A 22,587-nucleotide genomic window follows, 5' to 3' on the forward strand; every position below is an offset into this window, starting at 1 on the left:
AAGCTCGACACCATCCAGGACAAAGCAGCCCGCTTCATTGCCACCCCATCCACCACCCTAAACAATCACTTCCTTTACCACTGGTGCACCGTGGCTGCAGTGTGTACCATCTACAGGATGCACTACAGCAACTTGCCAAGGTTTCTTCAACAGCACCTCCCAAACCCATGACCTCTACCACCTAGAAGGACAAGGGCAGCAGGCACATGGGAACACCACCACCTGCATGTTCCCCTCCAAGTCATACACCATCCTGACTTGGAAATATATCGCCGTTCCTTCATCGTCGCTGGGTCAAAATTCTGGAACTCCCTTCCTAACAGCACTGGGAGAACCTTCACCACACGGACTGCAGCGGTTCAAGAAGGCGACTCACTACAACCTTCTCAAGGGCAATAAATGCTGGCCTTGCCAGCGACGCCCACATCCCATGAACGAATAATTTTTAAAAATGTAGTTAGTTTGGCTCCAATATAAGTTTGTAACCTTGGATGCATTAACATCTCAAACATGAAGGAATTTCTGTTGTAATTACATCGAGTCTATAGCAAAAACAGGTCATTCGGCCCAACTGGTCTATGCCAACGTTAATGCTCAAAACGAACCTCCTCCCTCCCTATCAACATATCCTCTCTTCATTTCTCCCTCGTGTGCTTATCTAGTTTCTCCATAAATGCATCAATGCTATTTTCCTCATCTACTCCTTGTTGGTAGCGCATTCCACATTCTTACCACTCTTTGGGTAAAGAAGTTTCTCCTGAATTCCCCATTGGATTTATTAGTGACTATCCTATATTTATGACCTCTAATTTTGGCCTCCCCCACAAGTGGAAACATTTACCTTGTAATTATATGGAATTATGTCCCTGTAGGAAACCTGCTTCATCAGGTATCCCCATAAAATTTTGATATTCCTGGATAGTGTTCACATATTGTCTTTTTTTTCCCCACAAAGGTTAGAGAACTCTTTGAAAGAACAGCTAGCTGAAGTTTATTTAAAATTCACAATGGGCCAGATTTTGCTGGAGTGGGGCATCTGGCAGTGTACCTAGTTAGTTAGCCTTTGTGCACATTTAGGTTTTAGCATTTTTTGCCCACAAAGTTGCTGGAAGTGTGAGCTGATAACGACGCAGCAAGAGTAATGGGGCATCTGGAACCTTGGCGATCAGGGCAACCAGCAAGGTATCTCCTTAACAAATGAGATTTAAGGATTGAGAAATAAACTGAGGAAGGACAGAGGAGGAGAGTGAATTAGAGTGGGTGAATTCAATGTCAAATCAGGTACAGAAAGAGAAATACATAAAATTACATAGAATGTACAACACAGAAACAGGCCATTCAGCACAAAAGGTCCATGCCAGTGTTTATGCTCCACATGAGCTTCCTCCCTCCCTATTTCATCTAACCCTATCAGGGTCAATAAAGAGAGCGAAAGAAAGATTGGATTGAGAGAGCGAGGGTGGGGGGGGGGGGGGGGGGAGGTGGAGAGACAAAGCAAAAGTAAGAAAAAATTAAATTTGACATTTTTAAAATCCCCTAAACAATTCACATCCTGAAGGAATGAGACGCCACACGTCTAATTGTTTACTTTCTGGGCAAGAACGGTTGATTGGCAGCCATTAACAATTATCATGTTAAAAAGATGCTTGCACTATTAATTACTAGACTTAATGTTCTGTAGTGAGTTTAATGGACAATTAATGTGCAAATGCAGCAACTTCATGAAAATCACAGGGAGGTTAAGAGCGAGATGCTGTTTTTGCGAAAACAACGGCAGAGCAGCGCAAATTGGCCAGCAACTTGTGATTTGCAACTCATGGGGTATCTTCCTCACTACAAGTTGCTGGCTGATTTGCGCATTAATAACGCTTTCAGACAGTTATTTTTCCAGCAAGATCTGGCCCAATATGTTTCCTTGCTGATACTATGTGCTACGTTTTCCTACATTACAACAGTGACTTCACTTCAAAACTACTTGCATTAGTTGTGAAGCACTTTGGGACACCCTGAGTTTGTGAAAGGCACGATATAAATGCAAGTATATATAACTGCTGGAGGCTTGTTAAAGCTTTATTTCTGTCACAGTAACTAACTCTAGAAACATGCATTCCAGTTTTCCTCAATGTTGAGGTATTGAAATCCCCCATGATTAATGCTCTGGCCTTTTATGGATCTCCTTGATGTACAAAATCATTTTTTAGTGTATCTTTCCATGACCAAGAGTTCCATAACATCCTTTATCTCTATCCACATTGTCGTAGTGTCTGTCAAAATGTTTCTAACACTTCCAAAAATGCACTGTCCCCTCTCACCTATATTGCCACTCCCCCAGCTGCTTTGTTATGCCTATGCTTTCTCCAGACTCTCTCCCACGTATTTTAATTTCCCAGTTAATGTCCTGGTTTAACTAGGCCTTTGTTATTGTAATTTTCCTTCAAAACACGTCTCCAATTCTGCAGTGTTTTGTATGTTCTTTAATATTGGTCGAAAAGTGGCTAGTCTACTTGACCATGTGTGGTTGAAGCACAACCTATTTCCTGTCCCACTCTGGTTTTACTCTCAAAGCAGCTCTAGTTATCTGCAAATCCCTTACTTTTCAAAAGACAACATCCAGGTAGTTGAAAGCTAGCTGCTAGGAAGTGTGAGAGGAGTCCAAATTGACTTGCTATATTTATTTGTCTCTGTTGGGAAGTGACTGATTTTCGTTTTGCAACTATTCACCCACTCATCTGTGTAAGACAAGGGACCTGATACATAGGAAATCACTGGCATGACCCCATTCCACTCCATGGCACAGTGCCATGCATCATGCTGCTAACATTCCCTTTACATTGAGTTTTAATTTTGTGCGCTTCTTAATCAAAGTAATTCTCTTTTCAGCCGAAGACATTAAAAACATGTCATTCAGTGACTTACAACGATCAGGTGCATTTCTAAATGAATTAATATGCACTACTTGGCATTCCAGTTTGGGGAAATTTAAAACTTAGTTGGACTGGTCTTGTCCTGCTGGCATGAAGTTGCATTCTGTATGGAGTTTTATAGCTGACCGTCTAAATTCCCCTTCTCCCCTATTACAGTTGTAGGAGGAAGCATGGAAGCTGGAAAGCGATGAAGGACTTCAAGAGTGAGGAGAAAAAAACTAGTGGGAGTTCTAGCTGTAGAGCACTAACATCTCATTCGAAGGGGACTGAATTTGAATCTTAACACTAATAATTGTCTGACTTGCCTCTCCTCCACAAGCGAGCTTCACTGAATTGGCTTTCTCTGTGCCTGCGGAGTGTTTCATTTTGGCTGATCCTGTCTTCTTTTGGTTATTTTTTGGCTGGCAGGATGATGGCTGTCGAAAAGTTCACTTGCCAGAATGACTTACTCTTCACTGAAGGAGAGTGAGTGTCCTAGTAGAGTAGCTGTAATATGAGTATTCAATTTGGGGGAAGATTATTGGACATTATATTAATTAAAATGAATGAAATTCCTACTTCCCAATGACTCAGTTGGTAGCTGTTCTATAACATTGAGCCATGTAGAACAGGAAGACCCTAGGCTTGATCCCTAGTCTATCTGAGGAGTGCTATAATTGACCTCAGCATTCCTGAGCTATGGAGAAATTTGGCTAGAGATTGCCTTGATCACTGTCCAAGATCCCTGTTCCAAGTGTATATGTGTAAGTGTGGGGGGTGGGAAACAAGGAGAAGCAAATCAAAAACTTAAGCCCAATGTTTGCTTTGCATGTGTCAAAATGTATTTGAAATTGTTCATAAACGTCAAGTATTTAATGTTTAGACAGATTCCTTTAAAATGGGCCAAGATTTTGTAAAGAACCCCCCATCCAGTTTGGACAACTTGCAACACATTGACCTTGCTACAGACATGCTAGACTTAAATGCCAAGAGAGAAGTCATGAGGACTGCGACAGTTACTCAGCTTAGTACAGACACATCTGCATTTAATGCCTCTACACAAGGAATTCTGATTCAAGATACCTCAAACACTGACTACCAGAGTCACCGAATGTCATCAACCAAGTATTTATCCACCGTAAACCATGAGCTGTTGAAGAGGGAAAAGAGGAAGGCCTCCCTAGAACGCGAATCTATACTCTTCATGAAAGGGGTCATGGATGAATGTACACACATGGGAAATTTCTCAGGTACTTTAAACCTTTCAATGAATACAAATTAGACTCAGAAATTATGTACAAAAGTGGTGCATTACACTACATAATTGAAGCTTTGTGTGTCTAATTTTATCACTTAGGAACCACACAGAGCTTCGCTGATGGCTCAGTGGGTAAATTCTTCATATAGTTAGCTTATCTCCGCCTAGGCAGGAGTTATGGTTTTGTGATTGGCCTCAATACATCCAGAGAGGAAGAGGAAAGATTCACATGAAGTTTCAGTTGCTGATCACTATCCCGTTACCCCTGCTGGAAGTGTGTGTGTACGTGGATATTGAGTCACGGATTCTATGGTGGAATAGTCTGCCAAAACTCTGCCTAAGATTACATGTGGAGAATGGCGACTTGGTTGAGGTACTTGGAAGGCTGACGGTATGCATGGAAAGGTACCTCAGCATAAGTCACTGCTCTAAAGAGCATTGGAGAGAATAGATTAAAAAAAGTTACAAATGAAACTAGTAAAGATTCAGATTAACTTTTACTTTGGGCACTATAGTGGCTAATGCTCCAATAAACTGCTACCTATTGTTGGAACTCTGTTCTCACAGCATGGTTCACATCTTAGTGACGAATATCAACAGTAATGTCAGGGTAATTTGCTGCTGAGAGGCAAAGTACTGTCTCTTCCCAGGAAAGTTGCAGAGGGCTTCGGGTGAGATATAAAATCAGCCGGTGACACTACTATGGAACTGACCCTGGCACAGAAGGACAGAAAAAACAATGCATTTAAATGGGACAAAAATTATAAATGTCTATATGTCCTCGCCTTGTTCGTTCTTGGTAATCAGCTGTTCATTATTACTCCATAAACTTACATTGATTGTCACAGGTAGTCTTTCACTATTAACATTCTTGCATATCAACAGAGAGTGCATTGATGCCCACCATAATAGATCCATCAACCAAATAGAATGAAGTAAAATTGGTCCCTATGAACTTTGTTATATTCAGTTATAAAAATAACATCTATTCTGTAATGATTACAAATCTGCCATCCAGAGACAGATGATTGTTGGAAGATGCTCACGATTTCTATCATCTGAACTTGACAATGAGGTTACTTCCAGGTATCTGTTGTGTTTCACATAGATAGTGATTTCTCTTTAGCAGAGTGCAGGATGGTCATTAACACTGAAAATCTGTTTAATCACTAGCACCAAAACTTACTTTGTTGGGCCAAATCCTTGCTGGAATGGGTCATCTCACAGCTTAAGCTGTTCCTGCACCCTTCAGCTCAAATTTCTTGTGCCGTAACTTGCTGGAAGTGCGAGCTGATAATGGCACAGCGGGGCATCTGGGACCTCGGCAACGGCGGGACCAACAGTCTGTCTCCTTAACCAATGAGATTCAAGGATTGAGAAAGAAACAGAGGAAAGAGAGAGAGGGAGGGTGAATTAGAGTGGGGAAGAGAGTCCAATTAGGTGCAGAAAGAGAAATAAAGAGAGGGAAAGAAAGATTGGACTGAGGGAGAGAAAAAAAGAGACAAAGGAAAAGTAAGAAAAAAAATTAAATTTTAAATTTTTTAATTCTCTAAGAAGAATTTATTACATGCAGGATTGAGACTGAACAGTTTAAATTGTTTCCTTTCTGGGCCAGAGATGTTGATTGGCATTTTATTAACAATTAATCACATTGTTAAAAGGGTACTTATGCTCTTAATTACTAATCCTAACCTAACTTTTTGTGGCGAGTTTAATGGGCAATTAATGTGCAAATCTGGCTAGTTCTTAAACATAAAGGGAAGGTTAAGGGTGAGATGCCGTTTATACAATGCAAACGGCGTAAATCAACCAGCAAGTTTTGGAGAATCCCACGATTTGCTGATCGATTTACATATTGGTAACAGCGTGCATCATTAGCACACCGTTATTTTTCCAGAAATATTTGGCTCCTTAATGTGGATGTTTTTAGTTTTTCTAGTATCCCAGCAGGAAGTAGGCTGCTGGGTGTCCAAATGTGACAAAATTAATGAGGGAAAGAAAGATTGGATTAAGACAGTTTACTGCTAGCTAACAGGAAAGCATCATTTGAATTTTTTGTTTGGATAAAATTTTAAAATTAATTGCTATTAGGAACTAGTTATTGTAGCCAAGATTTGGGGATGGGAGAAATTGAGTGGCACAATGTTGGCTGTTAATTATAGAATCATGGATCTCGCACAGAAGGTGGCTGTTTTGCCCATCACAAATGTGACAGTGCTAGCTGTCCATCTGGAGCTATCTATTCTAATGCCATTTACCTGCTATTTCCCTGTATGCTTTTATATTCTTCCCTTTCAAACACTTATCCAGTTCCTTTTTAAATAAAGTTATAGTCTTATGTTTCAATTGACATTTGTGGTAAAACATCCCATACTCCAATAACTAGAAAAGTTTCTTGTAATCTTTGTTCTTCCAATGATAACGCTGAGTCTATAATCCCATTAATGATTTGTCAACAGCAAATAAGTCTTAGGTTTTGAGAGGGTAAAAATTCATTCATAAATTTGAAATCTTCTATTAACCCCCCCCCCCCATCTTAACCTTCTCTGTTCCAGTAAAACACCCCTCAATTTTGAACGTTTCTTCATCAAAAACTATATTCTCTCATTCCTGGGATTATTCTAGTGAATCTCCACTGTACCCTATAATGGGATGCCACAACTGCTTGCAGTACTCCATTTGTAGCCTAACCATTGTCTTTTACAAATTCAAATTCATTTTCTTTTATATTCAGTGTCCCTATGTGTAAAATCCAGAATTCCCTTTGACTTTTTTATGGCCTTTTCTACCTGCATTCCTCTTTGAAGACCTATGTATCTGCACCCTTAGATTTTTGTCCCTTTTCCCCCTTAATAGTCTTGCCATAAATTTCTTTCACATTTTTTCAAAATGTACTATTTTATGTTTCTTTGCATTGATCTGCATCTCATCTATTTGCACACTCTGCTAATCTGTCTGTCATCCTGCATTCATCTTCACAGTTTGCAATTCCCTTAATTTGGTGTTATCAGCAAGCTCCAATATCACTACTCGTGTCTGTGCAAATATTTTTAAAATGGAAAACAAAAGATGTTCAGCGCAGATTCCTGCGGCATATCACAACCCACATTCTAGTATCTGAAAAATATTCATTTACCCCTACTCTTTGCTTTGTCTCCTAGCCATCTCTCTTTCTAATCAACTACATTTCCTTTAATAGCAGGTGCGCTCATTTTCATAACGTCTGTTATGTGACACCTTATCAAACACCTTTTGAAAAGCCACTGCGTTCCCTTTATCTGTACATTGTGATTTCCTCAAAAATTCAATTAGTCGAGCATGGCCCATCCTTTACAAATCAGTGCTGACTATTCCTAATTAGTAGATGCCTCTCAAGTGTTCACTAATTTCACCTCATTTTATGATCTCTACGTGTTTACCCACAGCCAAGGTAAGGCTAAATAACTGACCTACAATTTTCAGGCTTATCTGTTGCACCTATTCTAAAGTCCTTTGGCACAATTCCTGTTTGCCAAGATTTTTGGAAACTTATGTTCGGGCCTCTATGTTCTTTCCAACTTCCTGAAGTGTTATGAGATGCATGCCATCTGAGCTGGTGACTTTTCTACATTTAGTTGCACAAACATTTTAATGCAGTTTCTTTTTGATATCTATCACCTATAGTGGCTGTTCCACGTGCTCCTTGGGTAGTCCTACAGTTCCACTTTCACCTTCCTTTTAAAAATTGATAGGCAAGCATCTCTGCCATGTGCTTATTCTCAATTACATGGTGGCCCCCTTCATCTCAAGTGGTCACATGTTTCCTTTGACTATCCTTTTACTTGCCTGCTTATAATAGCCCTTGTTATTTCCCTGTATGTTGAGTTTTTTCATGCTCTCCTTGCTTTCTTAATTTCCCTTTTTGCTTGCCATCTGTACTTTTTAATTCCTCAGTTTTTTTTCCCTCTATTATCCCTCTATATTTTTCAGATGTTTTTCTTGATCATTTTTGCTGTAATCTCTCTCTATTTGTCGAACCCCTGTCTTTGATCCACCCCTTTTACACCCAATTGGACAATGTTACTTTTACCTTATCTATTATATTTAAAATATGCCCCCCTGGTGTTGGATCTGCCATTTTTTCCAACCGGTTAATCTGAACTAGGTTCCCTATCATGCCAATGAAATCAGCTAATTTCCTGTCCAATACCTTTATCTTTGACTCTTTATTTGCAGTGTGAACCTAATTAGATTTTGGTCACTATTTCCTAATTGTTTTCCTAGGTCACTCACTTGCCCTGCTTTGTTATCTAGAAGCGGATTAAATTCTGTACTCTTTCATATTGGGCTTCAACATTGAAGCATGAAACTGCAACTGTGATCTATTCACACTCTTCATGTTTCCTTTTTTTTTCTTTCATTAATCTTCTCCTATGTGCCTGAAGATAACTTCACCATTCCCTAGCTCACCTCTGCCCTCGAGTTTACTAGTGAGAGTTCGGAGTACAAAACTGCCCAGACTTAACACTAAATTAGCCATCTCACTGAGAGTGCAATGCTAATGATGAGAGTGCCAAACTAATGCAATACAATTGCTCTTCTGAGGTTGCTAATACTTTGTGCCAAACATAGACAATCTCCTATGCTTCAGCACTCATATTCGTGAGCATAAAAACTGTCTCCACCTGCTCAGGAAAAAAATGTGCTCTCTGTTGATTGCCTGGAACCTGGTGCTTTTCTTTTAAACCTTGAATCAGATCCAGTATATTGCATCATATTCACAGTGAAAATTATGGGTAAAATATTACCATGGACAGTTGCTTTTTGTATTAACTTTCAGCTATGTTTTCTTTTGATACAGAAATTAAATCATGTGTTTGACTTAAGTCCACAGTTTTTTGAGTGCTGAATTCATATTTATAAAGTGATCCCTTTTTGAAGATTTACAAAAGCCACACATAAAGACTTCAAAGTACAACTTTGCTTATTAGATAAGTGCCAAACCAAAAGCTAAAATTTTCAATCATTACAAAGTAGAACAACATTTTTTTTGTAGCCTCCAAACAGATGAATGTAAGGAATAAAACCAAAAGAAAATAAAGTTCAAAAGGTTTTTTTTTCCAGACAAAGTACCTTTTGAACACTTAGTACACCTGGGATCAAGGGAAAGTGGCTGGTTGGATCCAAAATGACTCAGTGGCAGGAAGCAAAGGGTAATGGTTGGTGGGTGTTTTTGCAACTAGAAGGCTGTTTCCAGTGGGGTCTTGCAAGGCTCAGTACTAGGTCCCTTGCTTTTTGTGGTATATATTAATGATTTGGACTTGAACTTGGGGAGCTTGATCAAGAAGTTTGCAGATGATACAACAATTAGCCGTGTGGTTGATATTGAAGAGGAAAGCTGTAGACTGCAGGAAGATCTCAATGGACTGGTCAGCTGGGCAGAAAAGTGGCAAATGGAATTCAATCCAGAGAAATGTGAGGTAATGCATTTGGGGAGGGCAAACAAGGCAAAGGAGTACACAATAAATGGGAGGTGCAGAGGATCAAAGGGATCTTGGAGTGCATGTCTACGGATCCTTGAAGGTAGTAGAACAGGTAGATAAGATGGTTAAAAAGGCACACGGGATACTTTCCTTTATTAGCTGAGGCATAGATTACAAGAGCAGGGAGGTTGTGCTAGAACTATAAGACATTGGTTAGGCCACAGCTTGAGTACTGCACACAGTTCTGGTCACATTACAGGAAAGATATGGTTGCACTAGAGGATACAGAGGAGATTTACAAGGATGTTGCCAGGGCTGGAGAATTTTAGCTGTGAGGAAAGATTGGATAGGCTGGGGTTATTTTCTTTGGAACAAAGGAGGCTGAGGGGAGATTTAAATGAAGTATATAAAATTATGTCGGGATTAGATAGAGTGGAGTGGGAGGACCTATTTCCCTTAGCAGAAGGTCAGTGACCAGGGGGCATAGATTTAAAGTAATTGGTAGAAGGATTAGAGGGGAGCTGAGGAGAATTTTTTTCACTGAGGGTGGTGGGGGTCTGGAACTCAGTACCTGAAAGGGTGATTGAGGCAGCAATCCTCAACTCATTTTAAAAAGTACTTGGATGTGCACTTGAAATGCCATAACCTACAGGGCTACGGACCAAATGCTGGAAAGTTGAATTAAGCTGGATAGCTGTTTTTCGGCCGGTACGGACACGATGGGCCCAATGGCCTCCTTCTGTGCCATAACTTTCTATGATTCTATACTTAAATATAAATTATAAAGGAAATCCTTATACAAATGTGGATTAGAGTATGCGCATAAGAACAAGAAGCTGCATTTATATAGCACCTTACTACATTTTTCAAAGATTTTCTAAAGTGCTTCACGTGGAATGAATTACTTTGTGCCGTTATTGTAAAGTGAGTAAATGAGGTCCTTTTCTGCATGTTGTGTCTCTCAAATGGCAAAGTTCCACAAACTGCAATGAGATAAATGACCAGTTAATCTATTTTTAGTGATCGAGTAAGGAAATGTCCTGGTGGCATGCACCCTAGGCTGTTGAAGTAAGTCAGAGCCAAGATAACTCTGGACACAATTTTTCAATCCTGAAGTATGCAAATTGTTCTGTGAGACTGGAGAGTAGGCAATGTAGCACTCTTATTCGAGAAGAATACGCTGGGGATTTATAGACCGATTGGTCTAATAGCAGTTGTAGGCAGACTCTTAGAATCCATAATTTGAGACAAAATAGTAAACATTTAGAAATGGATGGGTTAATTGAGGGCAACCAGCACGGATCTGTTATAGGCAAGTCATGTTTGACAAATTTGGGATGTTTTAGAAGAAATGACTGGATAAAGGAATGCAGTTAATGTAGTATAAATGGATTTTCAGAAGCCATTCAATAACGTGTGTCACAAAGTTTGTTGCAAAAATTCAGACGTGTGGTATAAGAGGAAATGTAATAGCATGAATAGACATTTCCTTGACAGACATGAAACAAAGGGTTAGGGTTAATAGGGGTCAGTGTTGGGCCCACATTTGTTCTCCATATATATGGATTTGGATTTTGGTGTGATGAACAGAATGTCAAAATTTGCTGATAAAACATAAGTAGGCGGTTTGACAAACAGTGAGGAGGACTGATATATATTAGCAGGACATCGATAGGTTCGCAGAATGGGTAGACAGATGCAATTTAATGTGAATAAGTATGAGATAATACGTTTTGGGAGAAAAAATTGGGTATGGGATTATACACTTAATTCAAAGACATTGAAGAGTGTGACCAAACAGAGACATGGGTTTTAAGTTACATTTCCTGAAAATGAGTGAGCAGGTACATAAAGCCATAAAAAAAGCCAGTAGAATTTTATAAATAAGGGCATATAGTACAAGAGTAAAGAATTAATGATGCATTGATACAAAATATTGGTTCGTCTACAAATAACGGTGATGTGTGCAGTTTTGAGTACCCCATTATAGAAAGGATATTAAAGCGACAGAGAGCACATCTTCAACAAGGTAAGATTGGGAAAATATATTTGAGACTTGAGATAGTGGGACTATTTCCAATTGAGCAGACAATGTTAAGACGAGATTTAATAGCATTTTTAAAAATGATTACATTTTTCATGGGGAGAGTAGGAAGAAACTGTTTCCTTTAGTTGGGGAGTCAGTGATGAGGTATCAATTAAAAATCATCACTGAGACTGAGGAGTCAGGTTTGGAGAAATTTCTTTACAGAGGGTTATTGGAGCATGAAATGATGGTGGTTGATTGCATTGCATCTTTTAACGGGGAAAATTGGATAATTATTTGAAGCAGAGGAAGGAGGCTATCATACCCTAAAAGTAGCAAATGTAAACGGCAACCAGTGCTCCTCCCATGTACCAAGTTTTTTTACCCCAGTAGAGTATTTCAATTAGCACTCGTCAATTCTAAGTAATTAGTGAAAAGTATGCTGTGTTTCTGGAAGTTCTAATTATCTCTCCTTTGATTTAAATCACAGTGCCAGTGGACCCTAGTCTGATCATAGTGGTCCAAGCAAAGGAAGATGCCTACATTCCCCGAGCTGGAGTACGCAGCCTTAATGAAATCTGGCCTGGATGTGAAATCAGATACTTGAAAGGGGGTCACATCAGTGCCTATCTCTTCAAACAAGGCCTATTCAGGTAAAAGCAGTGAAAAGTTACCAAAAAGGCATTTTTCTGTTGCCTATAAAGAAGAAATTGCTGAGTATATAGACCCAAACACTAACTTTTTTTGGTCGGTGATTAGTTGTATTTTCTTTCCCACACCACACACTGTTCCCTAGCTGAGGAGGCAGCTAAGCATCCTTCCTAAGCTTGTTTTTCTCCCCTTTTCTTAGCCAACTATTAGGTGATATACAAGTGGATGAAATTACTTGTCTTCCAATTTTTGAACTCTACCCTGTAGAGAAGTTCATGAAAACTACTTGATGTCTTTATCTGCCGGCATGGGTGAATGGGAAGCCCCTTATGTTGGGGAAATTGTCAGACTCTTACTGTGACAGAACTCATTGAACTATTATGCTGGTGTACTGTTTTTTTTAAAAAGACTTTTCAAAAAGGTATACTCACATATATAATTTATGAAGCGATTGTATATTTTGATTGCACAGTGCATTAATGCATCCAGGTTACTCTGCATGTCTGAGCTTGCACTACGACCAGTACAGGTCAAGGGATTGAGGCACCTGGTTTGTTTTTGGTTCGTAGGGATTAGTTAGGCCTGGGGAAAGTGAGGACACTTGGCATACTAGGACCATAGAAGTTTACAACACAGAAAGGGATCATTTTGGCTAATGCCTGTGACAGCTCTTTGCTAGAGCAATATAAAACTAATCCTACTGTCCTGTTGTCTCCCCTTAGTCCTCAGCTTTATCCACATTTAATTTAAGAAATGTAATGGCCGATGCCTCAACCACTCCCTGTAGTAAAGTACTTCATCCTCCTAACAGCACTCTTTGTGAATAAATTTCTGCTAACCCCTCTCCTCACTCTGAGTGACTATTTTAGATTGATGACCCCCTCATTGGGGAAGTCATTAATCAGAGGAAATAACCTTTCCCTGTTAACCCTATGAAACCCCTCATAATTTTTTTTAAAAACTCTTTAAAATCTCTTTTTCGTTTTCTCTGCTCTGGTGGAATTAGTGCCCAGCATTTCAGATCTCACCTCATAACTATAGTTTCCCATACCTGACATCATCCTGATGAAACTATGCTGTTTGCGTTTAATGCCCTTATATAATGGTAAACAATTTTACAACACCAAGTTATAGTCCAGCAATTTTATTTTAAATTCACAAGCTTTCGGAGGCTACCTCCTTCGTCAGGTGAACGATGTGAAAATGAAATCCTCGAGATGAAATCGCATTTATAATTCACAGAACAATGCTTGGTGAGTACAGACAGTTTTTTCAACTGCCCGTTGCCAAGGCAATCAGTGTGCAGACAGACAGGTGTTACCTGCCAGGTCTCACAGAATATACAAATCACCAAAAAAAAACAACAAACAAAAAAAAAACAGAGATAGAGAGGTAGAAACATAGAAAAGACAGCAACTGACCCGTTATATTAAAAACAGATAACATTTGTTCGCTGGTGGGGTAACGTGTAGCGTGACATGAACCCAAGATCCCGGTTGAGGCCGTCCTCATGGGTGCGGAACTTGGCTATCAATTTCTGCTCGACGATTTTGCGTTGTCGTGTGTCTCGAAGGCCGCCTTGGAGTACGCTTACCCGAAGGTCGGTGGATGAATGTCCATGACTGCTGAAGTGTTCCCCGACTGGGAGGGAACCCTCCTGTTTGGCGATTGTTGCGCGGTGTCCGTTCATCCGTTGTCGCAGCGTCTGCATGGTCTCGCCAATGTACCATGCTCTGGGGCATCCTTTCCTGCAACGTATGAGGTAGACAACGTTGGCCGAGTCACAGGAGTATGAACCATGCACCTGGTGGGTGGTGTCCTCTCGTGTGATGGTGGTATCTGTGTCGATGATCTGGCATGTCTTGCAGAGGTTACCGTGGCAGGGTTGTGTGGTGTCGTGGACGCTGTTCTCTTGAAAGCTAGGTAATTTGCTGCGAACGATGGTCTGTTTGAGGTTGGGTGGCTGTTTAAAGGCGAGTAGTGGAGGTGTGGGGATGGCCATAGCGAGGTGTTTGTCCTGATTGATGACATGTTGAAGGCTGCGGAGAACATGGCGTAGTTTCTCCGCTCCGGGGAAGTACTGGACGACAAAGGGTACTCTGTTGGTTGCGTCCCGTGTTAGTCTCCTGAGGAGGTCTATGCGATTTTTTGCTGTGGCCCGTCGGAACTGTCGATCGATAAGTCGAGCGTCATATCCTGTTCTTACTAGGGCGTCTTTCAGCGTCTGTAGGTGTCCATCGCGTTCCTCCTCGTCTGAGCAGACCCTGTGTATTCGCAGGGCCTGTCCATAGGGGATGGCCTCTTTGACGTGGTTAGGGTGGAAGCTGGAAAAGTGGAGCATCGTGAGGTTGTCCGTGGGCTTGCGGTAGAGTGAGGTGCTGAGGTGCCCGTCTTTGATGGAGATTCGTGTGTCCAAGAAAGAAACTGATTCTGAGGAGTAGTCCATGGTGAGCTTGATGGTGGGATGGAACTTGTTGATGTTATCGTGTAGTCTCTTTAGTGATTCCTTGCCGTGGGTCCATAGAAAGAAAATGTCGTCGATGTATCTGGTGTATAGTGTTGGTTGGAGGTCTTGTGCAGTGAAGAAGTCCTGCTCGAACTTGTGCATGAAAATGTTGGCGTATTGGGGTGCGAATTTGGTCCCCATGGCTGTTCCGTGTGTTTGGGTAAAGAACTGGTTATCGAAGGTGAAGACATTGTGATCCAGGATGAAGCGGATGAGTTGTAGGATGGCTTCCGGAGATTGGCTGTTGTTGGTGTTGAGTATTGATGCTGTCGCAGCGATGCCGTCATCGTGGGGGATACTGGTGTAGAGTGCCGAGACGTCCATCGTGGTGAGAAGTGTTCCTGGTTCAACTGGTCCGTGGGTACTGAGTTTTTGTAGGAAGTCTGTAGTGTCGCGACAGAAGCTGGGGGTTCCCTGTACGATGGGTTTCAGGATGCCCTCGATGTATCCAGAGAGGTTCTCACACAGGGTTCCGTTGCCTGATACGATAGGACGTCCGGGTGTGTTGGCTTTGTGTATTTTTGGGAGGCAGTAGAAGTCTCCCACGCGGGGAGTACGTGGGATGAGAGTGCGTAGGATGCTTTGAAGGTCTGGATCGAAGGTCTTGATCAGTTTGTTGAGCTGGTGGGTGTGTTCTTTGGTCGGATCTGCGGGTAACCGTCTGTAGTGTTCCTGGTTGTCCAGTTGTCGGTATGCTTCTTTGCAATAGTCCGTTCTGTTCTGTATGACCATGGCTCCTCCTTTGTCCGCTGGTTTGATGACGATGTTGCGGTTGGTCTTGAGAGTGTCGATGGCGTTGCGTTGTGCTCGGGTGACATTCTGGACTGTCTTCTGAGTGCGGCTGATGAATCTGGCATTGACGCATTTCCTGACAGCTTGAGCATACATGTCCAGCTGAGGGCAGCGACCCTCCGGAGGAGTCCAGTTGGACTCTTTCCTCTTCGGTTGCTGTACCGCGGATCCCTCTGTCTGCTGTTCCGGATCGTCGATTGTCTCATTGGGTTCGCTGCTGAAATCTTGGGGTTTGTGGTAGAATTCCCGGAGCCTCATTCTCCTGATGAATTCCTCTGTGTCCGCCGCGAGACTAGTGGGGTCCATTTTGGTAGTGGGGCAGAAATTGAGCCCTCGGCTGAGAACTTCGATTTCGTCTGGTTGAAGGGTGTGGTCGGACAAAGTGATATAATGGGGCATCCAAAACTGTTAAAATTTTAACCGGTAATGATTAGGCCACAGTTAGAGAACTTTTAAGACTTCTTCACTCTTGTACTTTGTCTCCCTATTTATAAAATATGCTACTGGCCTTTTAATGGATTTAACTACCCACACTCGCACTTAATTTGAACCCTTGCATATCTGTTTATCCATACCCTTCAGTATCTTTCCATTGAATATAACTCCCGTTCCTTGTTTTTCCTCCCCAATTGTTTTGTCACACTTATCTACATTAAATTGCATCTGCCACCTGTCTGCCCATTCTGCTAACCTGTTAATGTACTCCTGAACTCTCTTGCAGTCCCCCTTTGTTTGTCAAACCTCCTACTTTCAAGTAATTTCCAAATTAATATGTGTATATATAGTGTGTGCGTGTGCATAACAAAAGTGGACCCAACACTGACCATGGCGATAGATCACTTTTAATCCATCTCCAATCTGAGCAATGTACGTTAATCTTAACATTGTTTCCTGTCCATCAACTTTCTACTTGTGCTGTTATATTTCCTTTTGTACTACATGACGGAACTTTTGTAACAAGCCTTCTGAGAGACACCTTATTGAACACCTGAAAATCCATATACTACATGTCTACTCTATTCTCTTCAAAATAATTCAAATTTGTCAAACACCACTTGCCTTCAACAAACCCATGATGCAAAGATGTTTGAAACTGAAGATGAGCAGAAGATAGTAAATATTCTAAATGATTACTTCCTCCAAGTATCCGCAAGGGAAGATATGGGCTTTGCAGGGCATCAAGGAACCAGGTTATAAACATTTGGATCTGATCTGCCCGGTAGTAGTGTTGTCTGAAGTTTGGGATGCCAATTCTCCCCTTTGCATTGATGTTTTGCATGATACAAGATTTTACAATTTTATGATACCACAACATTCCATGTTAAATGTAGTCATCTGATAAATTAAAAATCTTGTGTCTAGCTGCAGTTCCTGTTTCTCACCTTCCTTTTGTTATGCATGGATAACTCCTAGAAATGCTTTTAAATTGAATTGCTTTTTATACTGTACTTACATTATTTATTTTGTAGGCCTCCCAATGCTCGGTGGTGCTGCTGGGGCACTAAACTCTGTCTTCCAGCTCCATCCACAGCCAGATGTGCTGAATTTAACTTTCATTTCTTATTTTTCTTCTTTTGGAACCTTGATTCATTTTATTAATTATTACTTCATGACTATTTGGTCCCTCCAACTATGCCTCTGGTAACTTTCCCACTGGGACTCGGGCCTCACATCCACTGTTCCCTCCAGGCTGTGCACATGCAGTCTGTTGTGGGCTGTGCACTTAAACATTCCATCCGCGCACCGAACCAGAGCGCTTGGCCTCTCTCCCGCACCGACCAGTTCCCAGGCCCCTCTCCCACCCTGACCAGTGCCCAGACCCCAGGCCCTTCTTCAGCTCTGCCTCCCAGGTCCCTAGTGCTCCAGCCCCAAGTGGGCTGCTCTGGTGCTGGGGAGTGTCCGGAAGTCCGAGGGTCCGATCCTGTGGCTCCGGCCCCAGCTGCCGCATTGTTTACCGTGATGCTAGGAAATGCAGTCAGCGAGCAGCTGATTGGCTACGTGCAAACCAGACCAGGAAGTAAAATCAAAACCAATGCATTTCAGTGGCCAATCAGAGACCGGGCCCCTCTTCCCAGTCAGTCAGTCAGTCAGTCAGAGACCAGGCCACCAGGCAGCCAAAACTAATGAGACCTGCAAGATGTAAATTGAAATGCAATAATTTTTTAAACCATGCTGAGGATCAATGGAGTGGGGGTTGGTGGTGGTGAGCTTTAATTAAACTGTTCCCTATCCCCAAATTCACACTGACTCATTTGACAGCTGTTTTGTATTTCTGGCTCAATTTAAATATTCTGATTGCACACAATTTATTTCTGTTTGACTCAGTGTCATTAAGCAGTGTCGTTCCCATCAGATAATTCTTAATGAAATATAACAAGATTGGTCTGCTCAATCCTAGTGCAACTTAAGAAATCCATTTCATACATTCACTGATAAATTTATATAATTTAACATTAAATTGTTACAATTATCCATTATTTGTACACTTATTCTGTTTGTTATTTATCCTGAATAATGTTTTCTAAAAAGATATTCTATTTAAAGTTGTGATTTTTTTTTAAACAGTGGCACAAACAGCCTTTATATTGGTGCACAATCCCAAATTCGTTCCGCACATGGCCAAAAAAAATTAGAAGGAACCTTGGTCACTTATCCTTTGTATCCTCACCTGGCTGGTCTGGCTCACACTGCCTCTCATCCTTCCCCCTACACCTGCCAGTAGCCTGCTTCCACTCTGGCTGAGTCCTACTCTCTCTTTGTCAGCCTTTCACAATCTCAAGACGTCCCAAAGCACTTTACAGCCAATTAAGTACTTTTGAAGTGTAGTCACTGTTGTAGGAAACGTAGCAACCAATTTGCGCACAGCAAGGTCCCACTAACAGCAATTAAATAAATGACCAGATCATCTGTTTTAGGTATTGGTTGAGGGATAAATGTTGGTGAAAACTCCCCTGCTCCTCTTCAAATAGTGCCATGGGATCTTTCATCTCCATCTGAAGGGGCAGACAGGATCTCAGTTTAATGACCCATCCGAAAGATGGCAACTCCAACAGTGCAGCACTCCCTCAGAACCGCCAGCCTAGATTGTGTTCAAGTCTGTGGAGTGGGGCTTGAATCCACATCCTTCTGACTCCAAGGCAAGAGTGCTACCACTGAGCCAAGGCTGACACATTCGGGGTGCTACAAATTGCCATTACCATCCCTGTGCTTGCAAGAGATAAAAACAAATTAACCAGGGTTCCCACTCCCAGCTGTCATTCAGTGACCTCTATTTGAAAGTGTGTAAGAGGACAGGAGGACGACTCCGCAGTTTGATAGCCCGCTGACATATTAGGGCAGATTTTAACTTTTGACCAGCCAACCACTCAGTCAAATGCTGCCTTGATGTCAAGGGCAGTCGCACTCGCCTCACCTCTGGAATTCAGCTGTTTTGTCCATGTTTGGACCACGGCTGTATTGAGGTCTGGAGCCGAGTGGTCCTGGCGGAACCCAAACTGAGCATTGGTGAGCAGGTTATTGGTGAGTAAGTGCTGCTTGATAGCACTGTCGACGACACCTTCCATCACTTTGCTGATTGAGAGCAGACTGATGGGGTGGTAATTGGCCGGATTGGATTTGTCCTGCTTTTTGTGGACAGGACACACCTGGGCAATTTTCCACATTGTCGGGTAGATGCCAGTGTTGTAGCTGTACTGGAACAGCTTGACTAGAGGCGCAGCTAGTTCTGGAGCATAAGTCTTCAGCACTACAGCCGGGATGTTGTCGGGGCCCATAGCCTTTGCTGTATCCAGTGCACTCATCCGTTTCTTGATATCACGTGGAGTGAATCAAATTGGCTGAAGACTGACTTCTGTGATGGTGGGGATATTGGGAGGAGGCTGAGATGGATCATCTACTCGGCACTTCTGACTGAAGATGGTTGCAAACGCTTCAGCCTTGTCTTTTGCACTCACGTGCTGGACTCCGCCATCATTGAGGATGGGGATGTTTGCAGAGCCTCCTCCTCCCGTTAGTTGTTTAATTATCTACCACCATTCACGACTGGATGTGGCAGGACTGTAGAGCTTTGATCTGATCAATTGGTTATGGAATCGCTTTGCTCTGTCTAGCATGCTTCCGCTGTTCAGCATGCATGTAGTCCTGAGTTGTAGCTTCACCAGGTTGGCACCACTTTTCGGTATGCCCGGTGCTGCTCCTGGCATGCTCTTCTACACTCCTCATTGAACCAGGGTTGATCCCCTGGCTTGTTGGTAATGGTAGAGTGAGGAATATGCCGGGCCATGAGGTTACAGATTGTGCTGGAATACAATTCTGCTGCTGCTGATGGCCCACAGCGCTTCATGGATGCCCAGTTTTGAGCTGCTAGATCTGTTCAGAATCTATCCCATTTAGCATGGTGGTAGTGCCACACAACACGTTGGATAGTGTCCTCAGTGCGAAGACAGGACTTTGTCTCCACGAGGACTGTGCGATGGTCACTCCTACCAATACTGTCATGGACAGATGCATTTGCGACAGGTAGATTGGTGAGGACGAGGTCAAGTAAGTTTTTCCCTCGTGTTGGTTTGCTCACCGCTTGCCGCAGGCCCAGTCCGGCAGCTATGTCCTTCAGGACTCAGCCAGCTCGGTCAGTAGTGGTGCTACCGAGCCACTCTTGGTGATGGACGTTGAAGTCCCCCACCCAGAGTACATTCTGTGCCCTTGATACCCTCAGTGCTTCCTCCAGGTGGTGTTCAGGAGGACTGATTCGTCAGCTGAGGGAGGGCGGTAGGTGGTAATCAGCAGGTTTCCTTGCCCATGTTTGACCTGATGCCATAAGATTTCATGGGGTCCAGAGTCGATGTTGAGGACTCCCAGGGCCACTCCCTCCTGACTGTATATCACTGTACCGCCACCTCTGATCAGTCTGTCTTGTCTGATCTTGGCTATCTGTAAACAAATTCCAACACAGAAAATGAATTGGAGATCATAAACCACAATATTTGCTTAGTCTCAAGGTTGAGATGAAAGAATACTTACAGGGGTGAATCGAACCCTGTTAGTTTTGGCCAACGCCTTTCGTCTCTCTCTCTCTCTCTCTCTCTCTCTCTCTCTCAGATTATGACAATTGATCTGTTAATGATCTTCCAGTTTAATTGTCAGTTTGCTTGAATTTATTTTCCAATGAGTCTAGCACTTAATTGTAGAGATCATGAGCAATCTGAGTTGTAAACTATAAGCTTGTTTACCATGCCAACACAATATTTTGTGTTTAGCTGTTCTGTTTCTTGAAGTGCATGCTGGATATGCGGCATTATTGTCTGATGTTTGTTGCTGAGGTGGGGAGGGAAGAAGCAGAGAAGATGGATGCGAAAGGTGCCACAGAAGGTATAGGCAAGCAATTAAGTAAAAGATACATTAGAAATTGAAATAATTATAGGGGCAGTCTTTCTCATGGCTGCTGTTTATGTATACCAAAGAATGGTTCTAGACAGTCAATCTTGGTCATACCTGGTTAGCAGAAAACCTTTGTTTGATGATTAGATGCAAAAACTTATTGACGCCCCTATAAATTAGTCAGGAAGGAAACCTTCCCCATGAAAATGAATTGGGCCATTATAGCAAAGGTAAATAAATTGAAAACTGTGAAGAAAAATAAAAAATGCAATGGGGTGTTTGGCTGTGCCCAAATAAGGAATACAATCACAAAGGTTACAGCACCAAACGAGGCCATTCTGCCCATTGAGTCCATGCCAGCTCTAAGCAAGAGCAATCCAGCTAGTCCCACTCCCCTACTCTATCCCCCAGTGTTGCAAATTTTTTCCTTTCAAGTACTTATCACACTTGCTTTTGAAAGCCACAATTAAATCTGTGTCCACCACCCCCTTGGGCAGTGCATTCCAGATCCTAAATAATCACCGTGTTTTTAAAAAAAAGTTTTTCCTCATGTCACCTTTAATTCTTTTGCCAGTCACCTTAAATCTATATCCTCTGGTTCTTGACCCTTCTGCCAATGGGAACAGTTACTCTCCATCTATTCTGTCTAAACCCTTCGTGATTTTAAATACTTCTATCAAATCTCCTCTCAATCTTCTCTGTTCAAGGAGAACTACCCCAGCTTCTCCCGTCTTTCCACATAACTGAAGTTGCTCATCCCTGGAATCATTCTAGTAAATCTCTGCTGCACCCTCTCTAAAGCTTTCACATCTTTCCTAAAGTGCGGTCCCTAGGACTAGACACAGTACTCCAGTTGTGGTCGAACCAGTGTTTTATAAAGGTGGTTCATGACTTCCTTGCTTTTGTACTCTATTTATAAAGCCCTGGATCCCGTATGCTTGCTTAGCCGCTTTCTCAACCTGCCCTCCCTGTGACCTTCAATGATTTGTGCACATATACCTCCAGATCTCTCTGTTCTTGTGCCCTCTAGTTTATATTGTCTCACCTCGTTCTTCCTACCAAAATGTATCACTTCGCATTTTTGTGTGTTAAATTTCATCTGCTACGTGTCCGCCCATTTCACCAGCCTGTCTGTATCCACTTGAAATCTATAACTATCCTCCTCACTGTTCACTACACTTCCAAGTTTTGTGTCATCTGCAAATTTGGAAATTGTGCCCTGTACACCCAAGTCCAAATCACTAATATGTATCAAGAAAGCAGTGGTCCTAGTACTGACCCCTGGGGAACACCACAGTACGCCTCTCTCCAGTCTGAAAAACAAATATTCACCACTACTCTCTTCTTCCTGTTACTTAGCCAATTTTGTATCCATGCTGCTACTGCCCCCTTTATTCCATGGGCTTCAATCTTGATGACAAGCCTGCCATGTGGCACGTTATCAAACGCTTTTTGAAAATCCATATGCACCACATCAACTGCATTGCCCTCATCTACCCTCTCTGTTACCTCATCAAAAAACTCTACCAAGTTGGTTAAACACGATTTGCCTTTAACAAATCCATGCTGGCTTTCCCCAATCAATCCACACTCGTCCAAGTGACTGTTAATTC

At 42.1% G+C, this 22,587-nt stretch overlaps 1 protein-coding gene across 5 annotated transcripts in view; it reads left to right on the forward strand.

Annotated features, from left to right (window-relative positions):
• The window catches only part of abhd18 (abhydrolase domain containing 18), a 102,980-nt gene that overhangs the window by 76,846 nt on the left and 3,547 nt on the right, over nucleotides 1–22,587 (forward strand). For 3 of the 5 annotated variants that reach the window (XM_067993587.1, XM_067993600.1, XM_067993607.1), the window contains 3 exons: nucleotides 3,787–4,153; nucleotides 12,140–12,302; nucleotides 13,463–13,553. In XM_067993587.1, coding sequence (XP_067849688.1) covers nucleotides 3,787–4,153; nucleotides 12,140–12,302; nucleotides 13,463–13,535 — 603 coding nt within the window. In that variant the 3' untranslated portion in view covers nucleotides 13,536–13,553. Of the gene's footprint in view, nucleotides 1–3,786; nucleotides 4,154–12,139; nucleotides 12,307–13,462; nucleotides 13,554–22,587 lie in introns of those variants that run through there. The other 2 variants (XM_067993594.1, XM_067993616.1) reach the window with 2 other exon arrangements.

This window comes from Heptranchias perlo, chromosome 1 (assembly GCF_035084215.1).
Source record: "Heptranchias perlo isolate sHepPer1 chromosome 1, sHepPer1.hap1, whole genome shotgun sequence".
Classification (NCBI taxonomy): domain Eukaryota; kingdom Metazoa; phylum Chordata; class Chondrichthyes; order Hexanchiformes; family Hexanchidae; genus Heptranchias; species Heptranchias perlo.